The sequence below is a fragment of the Rhinopithecus roxellana genome, chromosome 19, assembly GCF_007565055.1.
Source record: "Rhinopithecus roxellana isolate Shanxi Qingling chromosome 19, ASM756505v1, whole genome shotgun sequence".
NCBI classification, from domain to species: Eukaryota; Metazoa; Chordata; class Mammalia; order Primates; family Cercopithecidae; genus Rhinopithecus; species Rhinopithecus roxellana.
In genome coordinates this window covers 68,681,929-68,698,072 of record NC_044567.1, presented here as the reverse complement: position 1 = coordinate 68,698,072, position 16,144 = coordinate 68,681,929, and the positions used below count along the sequence as shown (strand labels likewise).

Sequence of the window (16,144 nt, the reverse complement as noted above, 5' to 3'; positions counted from 1 at the left end):
GGTGAATGAATGGACAACAGGTGAAATGAGAAATAAGTCTGTCTCTAGGGCCTGCAGTTCACTCCCTCCCACAGCTCAAGCTCCACCCCTGAAACCCAGGACTTCCCCTCCACCCCAACCCTCTCTGTGGACTCCACTCTCACTCAAGTCACTACTCAGCCCCCAACAGCACCTTGAGGGCCTGTCCACCTTGCAGGAGCAGGCCTGGCTCAGTGTGGCTCTTCCTGTCCCATTGAGTCCCTGGGGAAGGTCAGAGGCCACTTAGGGGCACCATGGGAAACCTGAGTGGTAGCCTCACCATAGTTAAAAAGCAAGCAACTGGCCGGGCGCGGTGGCTCAAGCCTGTAATCCCAGCACTTTGGGAGGCCGAGACGGGCGGATCACAAGGTCAGGAGATCGAGACCATCCTGGCAAACACAGTGAAACCCCGTCTCTACTAAAAATACAAAAATCTAGCCGGGCGAGGTGGCGGGCGCCTGTAGTCCCAGCTACTTGGGAGGCTGAGGCAGGAGAATGGCGGGAACCCAGGAGGCGGAGCTTGCAGTGAGCTGAGATCCGGCCACTGCACTCCAGCCTGGGAGACAGAGCAAGACTCCGCCTCAAAAAAAAAAAAGAAAAAAAAAAAAAAAAAAAAAAAAAAAAAAAAAAAAAAAAAAGCAAGCAACTAGGCAGAGTGGAGTTTCTTCCATTCCTTTTCAGGTTCACTGTGGTCCACGTGGGGTAGTCATCCTCCAATGAGGGCCCCAGCTGCCAGGCTCAAGAACTTTGCAGGTGCTGGGCCCTTTGACTGTCTGGAGGACTCTCTAATCAGAGCAAACACATTAAAACATGGGGCATCCACAGCCCAGGTTGAGTTGAAGTTTTTTGCCATGAATATTTTTCAAAGGATAGGATCATCTTTTGATAAGACACATTATTTATCTTGGTGTCTGAACACTTTATTTTTTTTTTTTTTGAGACACAGTCTCACTCTGTCACCCAGACTGGGTACAGTGGAACAATCTTGGCTCACTGCAACCTCCACTTCCTAGGCTCAAGTGATCCTCCCATTTCAGCCTCCTGAGTAGCTGTGCACCACCATGCCTGGCTGATTGTGTGTGTGTGCGTGTGTGTGTGTGTGTGTGTGTGTGTGTGTGTGTAGAGAGAGACAGGGTTTCACCATGTTGCCCAGACTGGTCTCGAACTCCTGAGCTGAAGCAATCCACCCACCTCGGCCTCTCAAAGTGCTGAGATTACACGTGTGAGCCACCATGCCTGGTCGATGTCTCAACACTCTACTGCCATTACTTTCTCTGTTTTGGTCACCCTGACTTCTCAGAACCTAGCACTGTGCTCAGCACTTAGTAGGTGCTCAGTAAACATGTGTTGAATCAGTGCATTCATGACTTGAATCTGACTTTACAGATGGTAACTCAAGCTGGGTTTACCAGTTAACATCATGTAAGGGGTACTAGGACATTAAACTAAGTGGGTGTTACTTTTGATTTTGAAATTTTCTTTTTGTGGTTTGGAGACCCTCATTTTTCCATTAGGTTTCAAACATTCTTATAGACCGTAGACTCAGAGACTTGTGGAGCATAATGGATAAAGCGGGGCTGCCCATCGATATGGACCCAGAACCACTACAGCTGGCCTCCCTGGGCCAGGGGTTCCCCTTGGAGCCCTAGATAGCATCAGAGGCCTCTGGATGCAAAGGAGCAGGGCCCATTGTTTATCCAGGAGCAAGCCTGGTGTTCCTCCTATCTCCTATCCACCTGATCGGCCTGTACCGTGCCTTGAGGATTGCCCTCTTTTAGGTGCCTGGGTATGATCCCAGGTGGATCTGTATTTCCACTTGTAGCCTTGACTTCCCCAACAGCACCCCCAGCCTCCCTGCTTGCCCCTCTATAGTCTGTTGTCCATACAGCAGCCAGAGTGGGCGGGGCCAGCTTCACAGGTATGCATCCGGTGCCGCCACTCCAAGACCAGAGCTCAGAAGGGCGGTGTGCTTGGGCTTCAGTGCTCTGGCCACCATCTTGAAACAATCATGTTAGCATTGAATTTGTGCTTTGTGAGTGAAGTCTGATGGGAAAACAGCACCTTCACTGGGAATTTGGAAGCTGGTTTGTGTGTGTCCCATGTCCCACTGCCTTCCCAGCACAGGCTCTCGGCTGCCCACTCCCAGGCTCCTGGTGTCCCCACCTCTGCCCCACCATGGCTGCTCCCCTCCATCTGGAGGCCTGAATGTGGGCTCAAGGAGGACTGGGGACTGCTGGATTGGCCCCTGGCATCTTAGGGTGTGACAAAGTGGTGACTTTCCCCTCCCCGGGCTGAAACTTAGCATAGGCTTCTCCACGACCCCCAATCCAGGTATTGAGCATGTCTTAAAATGACTGTGGCAATCTGGAGGGGCTGCCTATTGGCCATGGGTGGAGGCAGTGTGCCGTGAGAAGAGGCAGTGGACTTTCTTGCTTCTGGTGGGGACTTTGCAGTTACGTTTTTCACCAAATCCGCAAATTGTATAACTAGCCTGGCCAGGCACCGTGGCTTATGCCTGTAATCCCAGGACTTTGGGAGGCCAAGATAGGCAGATCACTTTGAGCTCAGGAGTTTAAGAATAGCCTGGGTAACATGATGAAACCCCATCTCTACTAAAAAATACAAAAAGTATCTAGGCATGGTGGTGTGCACCTGTGGTCCCAGCTACTGGAGAGGCTGAGTCTGGAGAATTGCTTGAACCCAGGAGGTGGAGGCTGCAGTGAGCTGAGATCACACCACTGTACTCCAGCCTGGGTGACAGAGTAAGACCCTGTCTCAAAAAAAAAAACAAAAAAACAAAACAAAACAAAAAAACAACAACAAAAAAAACTGGCCAGGTGTGGTGGCTGAGGCCTGTAATCCCAGCACTTTGGGAGACCGAGTCAGGCAGATCACCTGAGGTCGGGAATTTAAGACCAGCCTGACTAACATAAAGAAACCCCGTCTCGGCCGGGCGCGGTGGCTCAAGCCTGTAATCCCAGCACTTTGGGAGGCCGAGATGGGCAGATCACGAGGTCAGTAGATCGAGACCATCCTGGCTAACACGGTGAAACCTCGTCTCTACTAAAAATACAAAAAACTAGCGGGGCGACGTGGCGGGCGCCTGTAGTCCCAGCTACTCCGGAGGCTGAGGCAGGAGAATGGCGTGAACCCGGGAGGCGGAGCTTGCAGTGAGCTGAGATCCGGCCACTGCACTCCAGCCTGGGCGACAGAGCAAGACTCAGTCTCAAAAAAAAAAAAATAAATAAATAAAAATAAAAAAAAAAGAAACCCCGTCTCTACTAAAAATACAAAAATTAGCCGGACATCGTGGTGCATGCCTATAATCCCAGCTACTCAGGAGGCTGAGGCAGGAGAATCGCTTGAATCCAGGAGGCAGAGGTTGCGGTGAGCTGAGATCACGCCATTGCACTCCAGCCTGGGCAAGAGTGAAACTCCATCTCAATAATAATAATAAAAATAAATAAAATTATATAGCCAGCCCTAAGAGTGAGGCTTCTACCATACATGTTTGCCCTGCGGGATCCCTCCTGGGACACTGACTGGTGAAGTCCCCATCCCCTCCTTTGGCCCCTGAGGGCCTACATGACCCAGGCCTGCTCTGCCCTTCACCTTGGTGCACCCATCTTAGCATCAAATATTCCTGCCAGGCTAGCCAGACCTCCTTCATTCCCCAGAATGGGTTCTGTGTCCCCTCCCCTCTGGGCCCTGTACATGTGGTTTGCCCTGCCTGGACAGCCTTTTTCTACCTCCTTGCTTATCAGGACAGCCTGACACCCCTCCTCACCCGCCCCGCATCCAGGTTCTCACCCAGATCATAGCAATGCCTTTTCATTGTCCGGTTGGGATCTTGGGGAGGACAGAGCTTTGTCTCTCTTGTTTCTAGCTGTACCCCAGTGTGAGACACAGTGCCTGGTGCTCAGTAAGTATCGTTAAGTGAAGACTGATTGTCCCATCTGCTTCCTCACATTTTTGCCTGGTGATGAGCAAATGGAAGCTCAGAGAGGGCAGTGACTCACCAGCATTTCATGCTGGGATGGAGGCAGGTTTAGAGCTTGAATCTGAGTCCAGTGCCCACGCTTTCTCTCCTGCAAGGATGAAAGGCTACAGGGCTTGAGAAAACCCTCCCTTCTGCCCTGAAGGCAGAGCTGTGGCACGGCTCAGGCTTGCTTCCTCATCCCCTGAGTGTGAGGCTTTGCTGCCAACACACAGGGGCTTGTACCACCTGGGGCAGGAGGAGATATAGTCTATGGCATTGCTTCTCTGAATCTGATTGATTCAGCCCACAGTCTCAGGTCCTCCAGACACTAAAATGAACAAGATCCAGCCCCAGCTTCAGGGGTGTCTCCACCTGCTGAAGGTGATCTCTGCTGAACTTTTCTAGGTTCTGAATCCCACCTCACCCCAACCCTTCTGCATCCTAGCTCCTAAGATGTACAAATGACTCCGCTGCCTGGACTAGTGGCTTTAGGTAGGTAATGGTGGCTCCTCAGAGCACAGAGAGGTGCACTGGAGTCCCAGAGCCCCTGAACCAGGAATCAAGCCAGGATCTGCCTGGCTCTGAAGCCTGGGCTGCGCCAAGCTTATCACATATCAGACATCCCCAGCCCCAAACTGCCTGAGAACAAGACCGCACCCAGTTGGGAGGGGTGAGGGAAGGAGGCTCTAGGGAGGCCACAGCACCTGTGCTGGGCCTGGGAGGGTGTCCCAGGAGGGATGAGAAGGAGCAGCGCAACCAAGCCAGGGTGCAGAGGCAGGGAACAGTGGGGCGAGAGAGAAGAGTAGAAGGAAGGTTCAGCCCAGACAGCAGGCTGGAGAGTTTAGATTTTGATCTGATGGTAGTAGGGAGCCACTGAAGGTGTTTGAGCAGTGTGAGGTCATCTGTGCTGGGGGAGTCTATGCTGGCTGTGCACTGGGGAGTGGAAGGGAGTCAAGGAGCCCAGTCAAGAGGCCATTAGAAGATCTAGAGGTGGCTCATAGTTTTGATATATTTCACTCTGCTCAAGTTTGAGGCAGGGTGAAAGCCACTGGGAGGGAAATACACCAGAGGAGGTGGAGGGCCCATGGGTGCTGAAGAAGGCTGCAGCTGGGTTGGGCATCAATGACATAAACCTGAGGGAGGGCAGGGGCATGTGCAGGGCCACGTGAAGTAGGGTGGCGTTCGGGGGCTCTGTACGTAGTGGGTACTCAGTAACTGTTCATTGAATGAATGGAGGAATAACTCCTTGTTTCTGGGTCAGCTCTGGTCATAGCCTCTCCTGTTTCCCACACCTATTCTCTTTGCCCACCCTGTCCTGTGGCCCTGGGGAGACCTCAGCTGGCCCAGTAGAGGCAGTGTTGGCCCGTGGTTCCGCCGAAGGGCGCCTCCATGTTTGTGGGTGCACTGCACGCCTTCTCCCTCTCTGTCCCCCTCCCCCTCCCTGTCCTTATCTTTCCCTTCTGTCTCCATGGCGACTCACCACCTCGGCTTGCCTGCATCCCAGCCTCTGCCAGGGATTCTGAGCCGGGCTCCATCCCTCCCTCCTCGGAGCCCTGCTACCCGCAGCCCTGTCTCCTCCCCCTGGGGTGAGTCCAGCAGCAGCCTCCTCTTTCCCGGCTGTCACATTTCTTTTCCAGCTCTGCCCGGGAGTCAGCTCCTCGGGGAGACCATCCCCCAACCTCACCTTCCACCTGCCGCAGCCCGCTAGCCTTTCCGGGAGAAAAGGCATCCTTACCTCTGGTTGAAGGTCTCGGGGCCTCCCCCTCTGCATCCGGACCCTCTCCCCATCCCAGCCTCCCATGCCGAGGCCCGCCTTGTCAGTCACTTCCTTTTGTCATCGGCTTGGCAAACAGGCAAGTCTTCAGTCCTAAGATCGGGAAAGAGAGTGGGGTGGGAAGAGCCCTCTTGGGGTGGGGGATGGGCGGGGTCGGGGAGCATGAGGAGTCCCTGGAAACCCAGGATGAAGATAGAAGTCTGGATTCTGTTCTAAATCTTATTATTATTATTTTTTTCTCCAAGGAGAGGAAACAGAGCTTCATGGGAAACAGCGGCAACAGTTGGTAAGTAGCGGGGCCTTCCAGGCTGGGATGGGTGCAGTGAGACCAGGCAGCTCACTTGAAATGGCTGGTCCCGGAACACAGAGCCCGGCAGCCCAGCCAGGAGGGCTGTCCGCCTGAGGCTGGATCCGCCAGGCTGTGGAGGGAGGGACAGGAAGAAGCAGGTGGGTGCTGCAGGGAGGCAGATGCCAGCTCAGAGCAGAGAGCGGAAGGAATCTTCTAAGATCCAGAGCCATCTGCCCAACTGCAGCACAGGCTGCTGCCTTCTCCTCACTGTCCCTGCAGCATAGTGTTGTGGAGGGTATCATGCCTGGGGGCCTGGCTGAAGTCAGCACCTCATGGAAGCAGTCCCCTGCAGAAAGCTGGGAGAGGCTCTTCCCAAGCATTTGCACCAGGCACTGTGCAGACAGCTGCACACGCCTCCTCTCAGATGGTCACCCCAACGGCCCCATGAGGGATATTGCTATCCTTTCCACTGGGACAGTTAGGAAATTGGGGCCCAGAGAGGGGAAGGAACTTGCTCACATTTGCATGGCTGGGATGTGGTGGAGTCCCTTCTACCCAGACTTTCTCCCTCTCAGACTCTCTCACCACTGCTCTGCTGCCCCCATTCGGAGGCCCCCAGGTCCTAGGACACACATCAGTGAGGAACTGGCAGAGCTTGGCCTCTCTGGAAGCAGCTCCGCCTTTCCATGGAGGCATCAATGGAAACTGGGTTGGCACAAAGGGTACTCCACTCCCAAGCCAAGGTCCCAAGACCAAATCAAGGTTGTGGTCTTCCACCACAACCCTGGCCGGTACCCCCTGCCCCCGATAGACATCCTGCTTTTCAGTGGCCTGTTTTGCCCCACAGGTCCCACACACCTTTCCCCAAGTTGGAGCTGGGTCTGGGGCCCCGGCCCATGGCACCCCGGGAGCTCCCCACCTGCTCCATCTGCCTGGAGAGGTTGCGCGAGCCCATCTTGCTGGACTGTGGCCACGACTTCTGCATACGGTGCTTCAGCACGCACCGTGTCCCGGGCTGTGAGCCTCCCTGCTGCCCTGAGTGCCGGAAGATATGCAAGCAGAAGAGGGGCCTCCGGAGCCTGGGCGAGAAGATGAAGCTCCTGCCGCAGCGGCCGCTGCCCCCTGCGCTGCAGGTCTGGGGACTGGGTCTAATCAGTCAGACCCAAGAGGAGGGGGTGGCTTTGGCCCTATTCTAGAACATCAGGACAGCACCCAGAGCTCCAGGCTGGACACACTTCCGGGTCAGGAGCTGGTCCTGGATGCTCAGGGGCCCCTTTCTTCTGGCCCAGGAGACCTGTCCTGTGAGGGCGGAGCCGCTGCTGCTGGTTCGCGTCAATGCGTCTGGGGGCCTCATCCTTAGGATGGGGGCCATCAACCGCTGCCTGAAGCACCCCCTGGCCAGGGACACCCCGGTCTGCCTCCTCGCTGTCCTGGGGGAGCAGCACTCAGGGAAGTCCTTCCTCCTCAACCACTTGCTTCAGGGCTTGCCGGGCCTGGTGAGGGCAGGGCGGAGCAGGAAGGGGGCGGGGAGCAAGGATGGGAATCCCTGCTTGGGGGAAGCTGGATCTGTTATTCTGGTCTGTGGGGACAAGGAACCGACCAACTGCTGCTCTCCCTTCTCTCCCCTGCAGGAGTCTGGTGAGGGCGGCCGGCCGAGAGGAGGAGAAGCATCCCTGCAGGGGTGTAGGTGGGGTGCCAATGGCCTTGCCAGGGGCATATGGATGTGGAGCCACCCCTTCTTGCTGGGGAAAGAAGGGAAGAAGGTGAGGGGGGAAGTGGCAGAAGGAGGTCAGGGATGGGAAGGGGAATCAAGAAGGGCATCTCTGGGGTGAGGATAGATGGGGATGGGACGGGGCAGGATTGGGAAGAATGTGGGAGAACAAGGCAGGCCTGGCCCCTTGGGTCTTCCCCTACCCCCTGCATAGGTGGCGGTGTTCCTGGTGGATACAGGGGATGCCATGAGCCCTGAGCTGAGCAGGGAAACAAGGATCAAGCTCTGTGCTCTCACCACGATGCTGAGCTCCTACCAGGTGATGGGGGACACTGATGTCGGCATCCCCACCCCACACACCCTTCTCCAGCTCAGTTTCCTCAAGGCCAGAGCATCTCACAGGCTTTGGTGTCTGGGGTCCTCACAGGTTCTGAGGCTGCCCCGGAAGGGGGAAGGTGCTCCTAGTTGGTGAAGGTGGGAACGTGGGTTATTCCTAAAGGTGGGCTGATGGTCCCTGGGGCAGCTGAAGGCCTGATGGATCACAATACCCTCCAGGTCTGCCTCCAGCCTTGAGGCCAGCCCAGTCCTACAGCCTTCAAGGCCCCCATACTGGCCTCTCCCATGCTCGGAGACCTACAGGCTGCCTGCAAGCTCCCCACTCACCAGGGCCTTCCCCAGTGAAGTCACCTGGACTCTGTAATCCCTCGTACATGTTCTCTCTGATTCCAGATCCTCAACACCTCCCAGGAGCTGAAGGATACAGACCTGGACTATCTGGAGGTACAGAGACCTCTGATGTTGGGTCACCCCCACCCTGCCCTGCCCACTAGGCCAGGGGCTGGACCCGAAGGAACTAGGTGCCCTCCTGGTCTGGCCTAGGGTTTTATGACACTTGAACAGGGTTGAAGGGGGAGGGTGGAGAGTAAAGCATGAGATGCCTGGTCTGGGGAGAGGCAGGAGAACCCCAGGCTGTGAAGTGGGAAGCCTGGCTCCTACAGCAGGCATAGGGAGGTAGGGGGACAGGTTTGGGGTGCACCATAGTCCTCAAAGTGGCGCAGCCCTGATGCTGTCTGTGTCCCACCCCCAGATGTTTGTCCACGTGGCCGAGGTGATGGGCAAGCATTATGGGATGGTACCCATCCAGGTGAGATACCTATCTCTGGATTCATTGGTCCCAGGCCCCACACCCCCAGTTGCTGGTGTCAGGACCCCTTCTCTTCCAGCATCTGGACCTCTTAGTTCGTGACTCATCCCACCCCAACAAGGCAGGGCAGGGGCATGTAGGCAACATCTTCCAGGTGAGTGGTGCAAGGGGATGGGGTGGAGGGGCCATGGACAGGGCAGAGGTGGGGAATGCTGGGAGGGGTCCCAGTAGGGACCCAAGCATGGGAGGGTGGACCTCCTAGCTCAGAGCACTCCTCTTGCTGCCTCACAGAGATTGTCTGGCAGATACCCCAAAGTGCAGGAGCTGCTGCAAGGGAAGCGAGCCCGCTGCTGCCTCTTGCCTGCCCCAGGGAGGCGGTGGATGAACCAAGGTCATGCAAGCCCTGGTGGTGAGTGTCCCCGAGAGCTGGACCTCTTTTGCGCTGCTCCCAGCTCCCCTCCTTGGGCAACCGAGCCCCTCGAAGCACCCGCCACTCCTGGCCTCTGACACCCCTTCTCCTCCCAAAGCCTGTAGTCTCTCAGCATGCAAATCTCTCCCTCAGACACAGATGATGACTTCTGCCACCTTCTGGGGGCCTACGTCTCAGATGTGCTGAGCGCGGCCCCTCAGCACGCCAAGAGCCGCTGCCAGGGGTACTGGAATGAGGGGCGCACCGTGGCCAGAGGGGACAGACGCCTGCTCACGGGGCAGCAGCTAGCTCAGGAAATCAAGGTGTGAAAACTCCCTGGAGACCCAGGCGACTCGGCTGGGCCCCTGCTCTCCCTGACCCCGGCGATGGTATCTCCGCAGAACCTCTCAGGATGGATGGGGAGGACAGGGCCCGGTTTCACCTCTCCGGATGAGGTATGAGCCCCTGGGGGATCCAGAATTCTGGCAGGGAGGCAGGGAGGCAGGGAGGCAGGGGAGGCAGGGAGGTGGGGGTTGTGCCAAGGCCTCCGGGGTGGGGGTCTGTGTGCCCTGGGAGTGGAGATGAGGAAACAAGCGGCGCCCCTGGCTGAGGAGGAAGGAAGGAGGCAGCCTGGGTTTTCCCGTGGACAGATGGCTGCTCAACTGCACGACCTGAGGAAGGTAGAAGCTGCCAAGAGGGAGTTCGAGGAGTACGTGAGGCAGCAGGTGAGCCCTGGGGCCTGCTCGGGAGGCAGGTGTGGTTCAGGCAGGGTCTAGGTCAGGGAGAGGATGCCTGGGGCTCCTGGTCAGGGCACCTTCTTTTCCCCTCCCTGTCACAGGACATAGCCACCAAGCGCATATTCTCTGCGCTGCGGGTCCTGCCAGACACCATGCGGAACCTCCTCTCCACCCAGAAAGATGCCATTCTGGCCCGCCATGGTGTGGCCTTACTCTGCAAGGGGAGAGATCAGACCTTGGAGGCACTGGAAGCTGAGCTGCAGGCCACGGCCAAGGCCTTCATGGACTCCTACACGATGCGCTTCTGTGGCCACCTGGCTGCTGTGGGGGGTGCTGTGGGGGCTGGGCTCATGGGCCTGGCAGGGGGCGTGGTGGGTGCTGGCATGGCAGCAGCTGCACTGGCTGCAGAGGCCGGGATGGTGGCTGCTGGAGCTGCTGTGGGGGCCACAGGGGCCGCCGTGGTTGGGGGTGGTGTGGGCGCTGGGTTGGCTGCCACAGTGGGCTGCATGGAGAAGGAGGAGGATGAGAGGGTGCTGGAAGGGGACCGAGAGCCCCTTCTCCAGGAAGAGTAACAGCCCCAGGAGATGTTGAAGGACGGGAGAGATGTGAGGTGGGGACGAAGAAGAGAGGCAAGAGGGGTGAGGGGGATGCCAGGGATTCCAAGGCGCCCCCATGTACTGCACTGCCCTGGTTGAATGCTTGGTGTCTGGGTGGCAGCTGAGCTGGGACTCAAGGTGACTCTAGGAACCTGGGAGGCAGCATCTGGGGGCAGTGGATAGAACACCTGGCCTGTTTCTGGTTGCAGATGGTTGCCGATCTGCCCTTGTCACAGATAAGCTACATCCCAGGGTTTCTGGCTGCAAGTGAGGCTCTACCCTCCCCACCTGGCTCATTTCCCTGATGACCCTGGATTGTAGGAAAGTTAAGCAGGCACCATCCTGGATGTCTGCACCTGGGTGATCGAGAGACCTGTTCTTTCACAGATGTGAGAAGCCCCAGGATGATTGACCATGGTGTTCAGGAGCAGGGAGCACTGATGAGGTGCTGGGGACGAAAGGAAGGAGGGAACACTGGGCAGAAACAGAGAGATGGGACATAGTAGGCTGTGGCCCAGACCCCAGAGCAGAGAAACTTGCTCCCATGACTCTTCCCAAATCTGCTCCAGCCCGAGTAAGGTGGCTTCCCCACATCCTGGCCCACAGCCCCAGGGAGGCTGTCTGTGCATCCTGAACCACTCTGTGCTGGGCCTCCCCGAGGACCTGTCTGGGGTGTGTGCCCTTTTTCAAGCCTGTTTAGATGGGGGAGTGCCGATGCCCTCTGTGAAATGCCCAAATGCCAAAGAATAACACCTTTTCTTGCATTTTGAGCTAAGCCAGACAGCCTTTCTACTAGATTCTATCAAAATCTTGCAAAGGAAAACAAAATGAACAACTTCTATTCTTAAACACACCCTTTCTCCCCTGGGCTTGTAAGATGACGCAGCTTGATGCAGCTCCTCAAACACTAGGTCCCCTGGGAACTGGGGGTGCAGGAGTTCTCCCTCTGGGGGACAGAAAATCTGACTACTAGGAAGACTTCTAGGCTGTGAAACTGACTTCTAGGCTGTGAAACTGACTTCTAGGATATGAAACTGACTTCTAGGCTATGAAACTTATAGGGTATGGGTGGGCACATTATCCTTTATTTTATGAAAAATAAAATGTGTGTATGTGAATGTCAGCTTCCCAGTATATTATTGAAACAGAATTTAACCCTCAGAGGACTTCATGGTGGGAGCAGGTGAACCAATGAGATCCATTGATGGAATGCACAGATGGGAAGAGGGAGATTGGAATTCAATAGATCCGAGGAAGTGAATGTAAGAGGTCCCCACTGAGTGGCTGCGAGAGGGCTCAGGCCAAGGCCAAGTGGTTATGGCCACCTTTGTAGGCTCTTCCACTAGGACTTGGGGTTCTGTTCCTCTTGTCTCCTCTCTGAGAAACTGCTTCCCATGATCCTGTCAACAGGCAGTCAACAAGTATCTGTCTCAGCGAGAGGACAGAATGGAGGCATAAGCAGAGAGAGAACTTGGTCAAGCCTTGAAGGAAGGAGGAGCCCAGGACCACTTCTGCAGGGCTCAGCCAGCCAGGAGTTCACCCAACTGATTCTCCTCCCAGCCCCGCTCCCCAGCTCCCCATCTCAGAATCACAACAGCAGTCATTGCGTCCAATCCTGGCATTTTATAGGTGCACACCCAGAGAGAGAAAGTCTCAGATAAGCCTGTGCAGCTGCCAGTGACAGAAGCAGGGGAACCCCGAAGTCCTGGTTCCCGAGCTGGTGTTCTTCCCCAAGTCATTTTGTTAAGGTCAACTGTGCTGAAATTGAGATGCTCCTTTTCAGATGCTGCTTCTGGCTGATAGGTCCAGCTCCAGGGAAGTGTGTGGTGGGCAGAGGCAGGAACATGGTCTAGAACAGATGGCTCAGCAGTGAAGCTATAGTTAACAGCCTGGGTACAAAATACAGGATGTAGAGAAATCCCAAAGCCAGGGCGGGGTTGAGTGGGGTAAAGACAAATAAGAGTGACTCTCTCTTTTAGGGTCTGAGCCAAGGGTGGGAACAGGGTCCTAACTTTGTGTAGTGTTTGTGAAGAAAGGCTTTCTGGAAGCATCTCTCTGAGCCCTTCCACTGTCATCTGGTGGACACATGAGCTGTGAAACCTTCCAGACTTTGGAGGCTTAGGATGAGGGGCCAGAGACTCACAGAGGGAGGGTGTTACATGGCTGGAATTCCACCGGCAGCACTGGAAGGAACATCAGTTCAGTGTCTACCTCTCCCCACTCTGTGCACAGATGGGAAGAGGTTGGCCCAGCGAGGGATGTCTCTGCAGAGACAAGATGAGTAATATTAAGTGGTGTTTGTCTTGTGCCTTGTAGCTTTCAAAACATTTCCTCAAACATTGTCTCCCTTAAGCCTTGAAATCATCTCAAGCAGTATGTGGAACACACAGTTTTACAGAGGAGGACACTGAAACTGAGAGAAATAATGTGTCTCAGTGGAAACAACTAGTCAGAGGTAGGCCAGGACTTGACCCCAAGAGTTCTGGTGCCAAATCCCCGGCTCAGTGGAACCTTCAAGCCTCTCCAGACTCCAAGACGACCAGGCTTCTGGGTTCCAAACCTGATTTGTTGGCTTCCTGGGCTTCCAACATTGATTCTGTAATTCACAAGAGCCCAGGTGACTCATTGACTGAGGTCTCAGCAGCATGCTGACGTCTGGCTGGTTTCCCTTCTATGACCCACTGAAGGTTCCAAGATTGGTAGGTTCCAGGATTGGGTTGGAGGTTTGGTGACTTGCCGTGTGGTTCCCGTTTCTGAGGCCTCCCTCATGTTGCAGATGGCAGTACTACAAGACAAGAGGTGCCTGCATCCTGAAGGCCCCTGACCGCTTGGAGCAGGAATAAGCCCCCGACTCCACTGGCTGTCATCAAACCACGCCGTGAGCAAGGAATAAACTTTTACTGCATGAAGGGGATGCGACATCTAGGTTGACTTAGTACACCATTGCCCACCCTACTCTAACACACACAGAAATGAGTTCTTTGAAATGGAGTGATGCTGTTAACAGACAGGTAAAGTATCACCAGTTGGGGGCTGGGCGGTAAGGAAAGGCATTTTATGTTGTAGCAGAACATTTGCTAAAATTGTTGCCTACGGCAACTTGGAAGACAGACCTTGTGCTATTGAGGAAAAAAATTATTTTCAATAAAATCTCCTGCCAAACCAGAATATTCTCTCCACAAATGTGGAAAATAAAGAAAATACTAGTTCTGTGATTGAATAAGCATTAAACACATGGATGCATTACGTGTAATCAGCTAACACCATCATAAAGACAGAAATCCCCCCATGTATGTAGTCAAGCAGCTACAACCCATTACACACACGCTGTTGTGTATGAGGACTTGAACTCAGGTGAGAGAGAGCTCCACGGCGTTGTTGTTTGCTATACATGCACTCACAGCTTACCTAATTCACCTGGTGGTTGGGGTGGCGTCTGTGCTAATTGTTGCCTTTTTCTGTAGGGAAAATAAAGCAACTTGAATCTCTAGGAAATGTAGGTTGTTGGCCGGGCACAGTGGCTCACGTCTGTAATCGCAGCACTTTGGGAGGCCGAGGTGGGCAGATCATGAGGTCAGGAGTTCAAGACCAGCCTGGCCAATGTAGTGAAACCCTGTCCCTACTAAAAACACAAAAAATTAGCCGGGCGTTGTGGTGGGCATCTGTAATCCCAGCTACTTGGGAAGCTGAGGCAGGAGAATCGCTGGAACCCGGGAGGCAGAGGTTGCAGTGAGCCGAGATCACGCCACTGCACTCCAGCCCAGGCAACAGTGCGAGACTCCGTCTCAAAAAAAAAAAAAAAAAAAAAAAGCAGGTTGTCAAGGCACCTAGTTGCACCTTGACACACCCTTGGTGACAGCAACATGGAACACTGTCGTCCTTGATGTTACACTTATGAGAGGGGGCTCCCAGGCTTTTCAGAAAAACAGTTCTGGGTTTTAATTCTGGTAAAAGATTTATTTAAACTTTTAAAAGACTTGCATAAGTATCTGAAGGAACAGAGGAAGGATTTACAAATACAAGCTTTCTCAAGGAAATGTTCTAAGAAAGGGGAGGGGGAGAAGGGGTCTCTTTTCCTTTTGGAAACAAGACAAATGCCATCTTAGTTTTTTTTTTTTTTTTTTTTTTTTTTTTTGTTGAGACGGAGTCTTGCTCTGCCACCCAGGCTGGAGTGCAGTGGCCGGATCTCAGCTCACTGCAATCTCCACCTCCCGGGTTTACGCCATTCTCCTGCCGCAGCCTCCCGAGTAGCTGGGACTACAGGCGCCCGCCTCGTCGCCCGACTAGTTTTTTGTATTTTTAAGTAGAGACAGGGTTTCACCGTATTAGCCAGAATGGTCTCGATCTCCTGACCTCGTGATCCGCCCGTCTCAGCCTCCCAAAGTGCTGGGATTACAGGCTTGAGCCACCGCGCCCGGCGCCATCTTAGTTTTATTTACCTTTACAGTTTCCCCACTTTGTTATTATTTTATAGTAACACTATAATTTGCTAATGATCTCCATTGCTTTTTTTTACCTTTCTCTGGGCAGTTTGAAGCCATTAAAATATTCAGCGAGCCCACAGTAAAACAGTAAAGCTGATCAGGCTGTTAGAACAAAACATCATAGACTGGCTGGCTTATAAACAACAAAAATTTATTTCTTACAGTTCTGGAGGCTGAAACTCCAAGAACAAAGCTCCAGCAGATCTGATGTCTGGTGAGGGCCTGCTTCCTCGTTGACTTCTGTCTTCTCATTTTTACCTCACATGCTGGAAGGAGTGGAGGGTGTCTCTGGACTCTCTTCTACAAAGGCACTAATCCCATTCATGAGGTTTCTGTCTTGATGACCGAATCACCTCCCAAAGACCCCACCTCCTGATACCATCACCTTAGGATTAGTTAGCATTTCAGCATATGAATTTTGGGTGTACATAAACATTCAGCCTGTTGTAAAAACAATGATCAGGATCTCCATGGGATGAATTTAACAGTCAGTAGAATACACACCTCAGGGAAAAACCTCTAAACACATCATACTAATGGTGAATGGTTAAAGCAAACTTGATTAGCAATGTGCAAAAATTCTCCTTTGGCACACATTAATGTTACAAACTGCTGTGCTGTCTTTATCACTTGCCCTTTCATGCAGTTAACTATTTGAGTATCATTTTGTAGTTGCTTACAAAGTCTTACCCAATCTAAGCCTAAGGAGTGGCTTACCTGCAGCACCCATCTAAAATTTTAAGACTTTTTCTTTTTTTTGGAGACGGAGTTTTGCTCTTGTTGCCCAGGCTGGAGTGCAATGGTGCAATCTCGGCTCACCGCAACCCCCACCTCCCAGATTCAAGCAATTCTCCTGCCTTAGCCTCCTGAGTAGCTGGTACTACAGGCATGTGCCACCAGACCCAGCTAATTTTGTACTTTTAGTAGAGATGGGTCTTCACCATGTTGGTCAGACTGGTCTCGAACTCCTGACCTCAGGTGATCTGCCCACTTCGGCCTCCCA

At 53.9% G+C, this 16,144-nt stretch overlaps 1 protein-coding gene across 3 annotated transcripts; it reads left to right on the top strand.

Moving 5' to 3' along the window:
• Positions 1-5,566: 5,566 nt before the first annotated feature.
• Positions 5,567-11,724, top strand: RNF112 (ring finger protein 112). Of its 3 annotated transcripts, none has more exons than XM_030922541.1 (14): positions 5,567-5,850; positions 6,017-6,057; positions 6,908-7,193; positions 7,353-7,556; positions 7,692-7,823; positions 7,986-8,090; positions 8,501-8,551; positions 8,859-8,915; positions 8,995-9,069; positions 9,207-9,324; positions 9,478-9,647; positions 9,726-9,779; positions 9,975-10,049; positions 10,163-11,724. In XM_030922541.1, exons 1-14 carry the CDS (start codon positions 5,797-5,799, stop codon positions 10,631-10,633), a joined length of 1,893 nt encoding a protein of 630 aa, XP_030778401.1. In that variant the 5' UTR covers positions 5,567-5,796; the 3' UTR covers positions 10,634-11,724. The 3 variants fall into 3 exon arrangements, with proteins under 3 accessions (XP_030778401.1, XP_010359456.1, XP_030778402.1); XM_010361154.2 differs by having other exon boundaries at positions 7,350-7,556; XM_030922542.1 differs by lacking the exon at positions 7,986-8,090 and having other exon boundaries at positions 7,350-7,556.
• Positions 11,725-16,144: the final 4,420 nt, after the last annotated feature.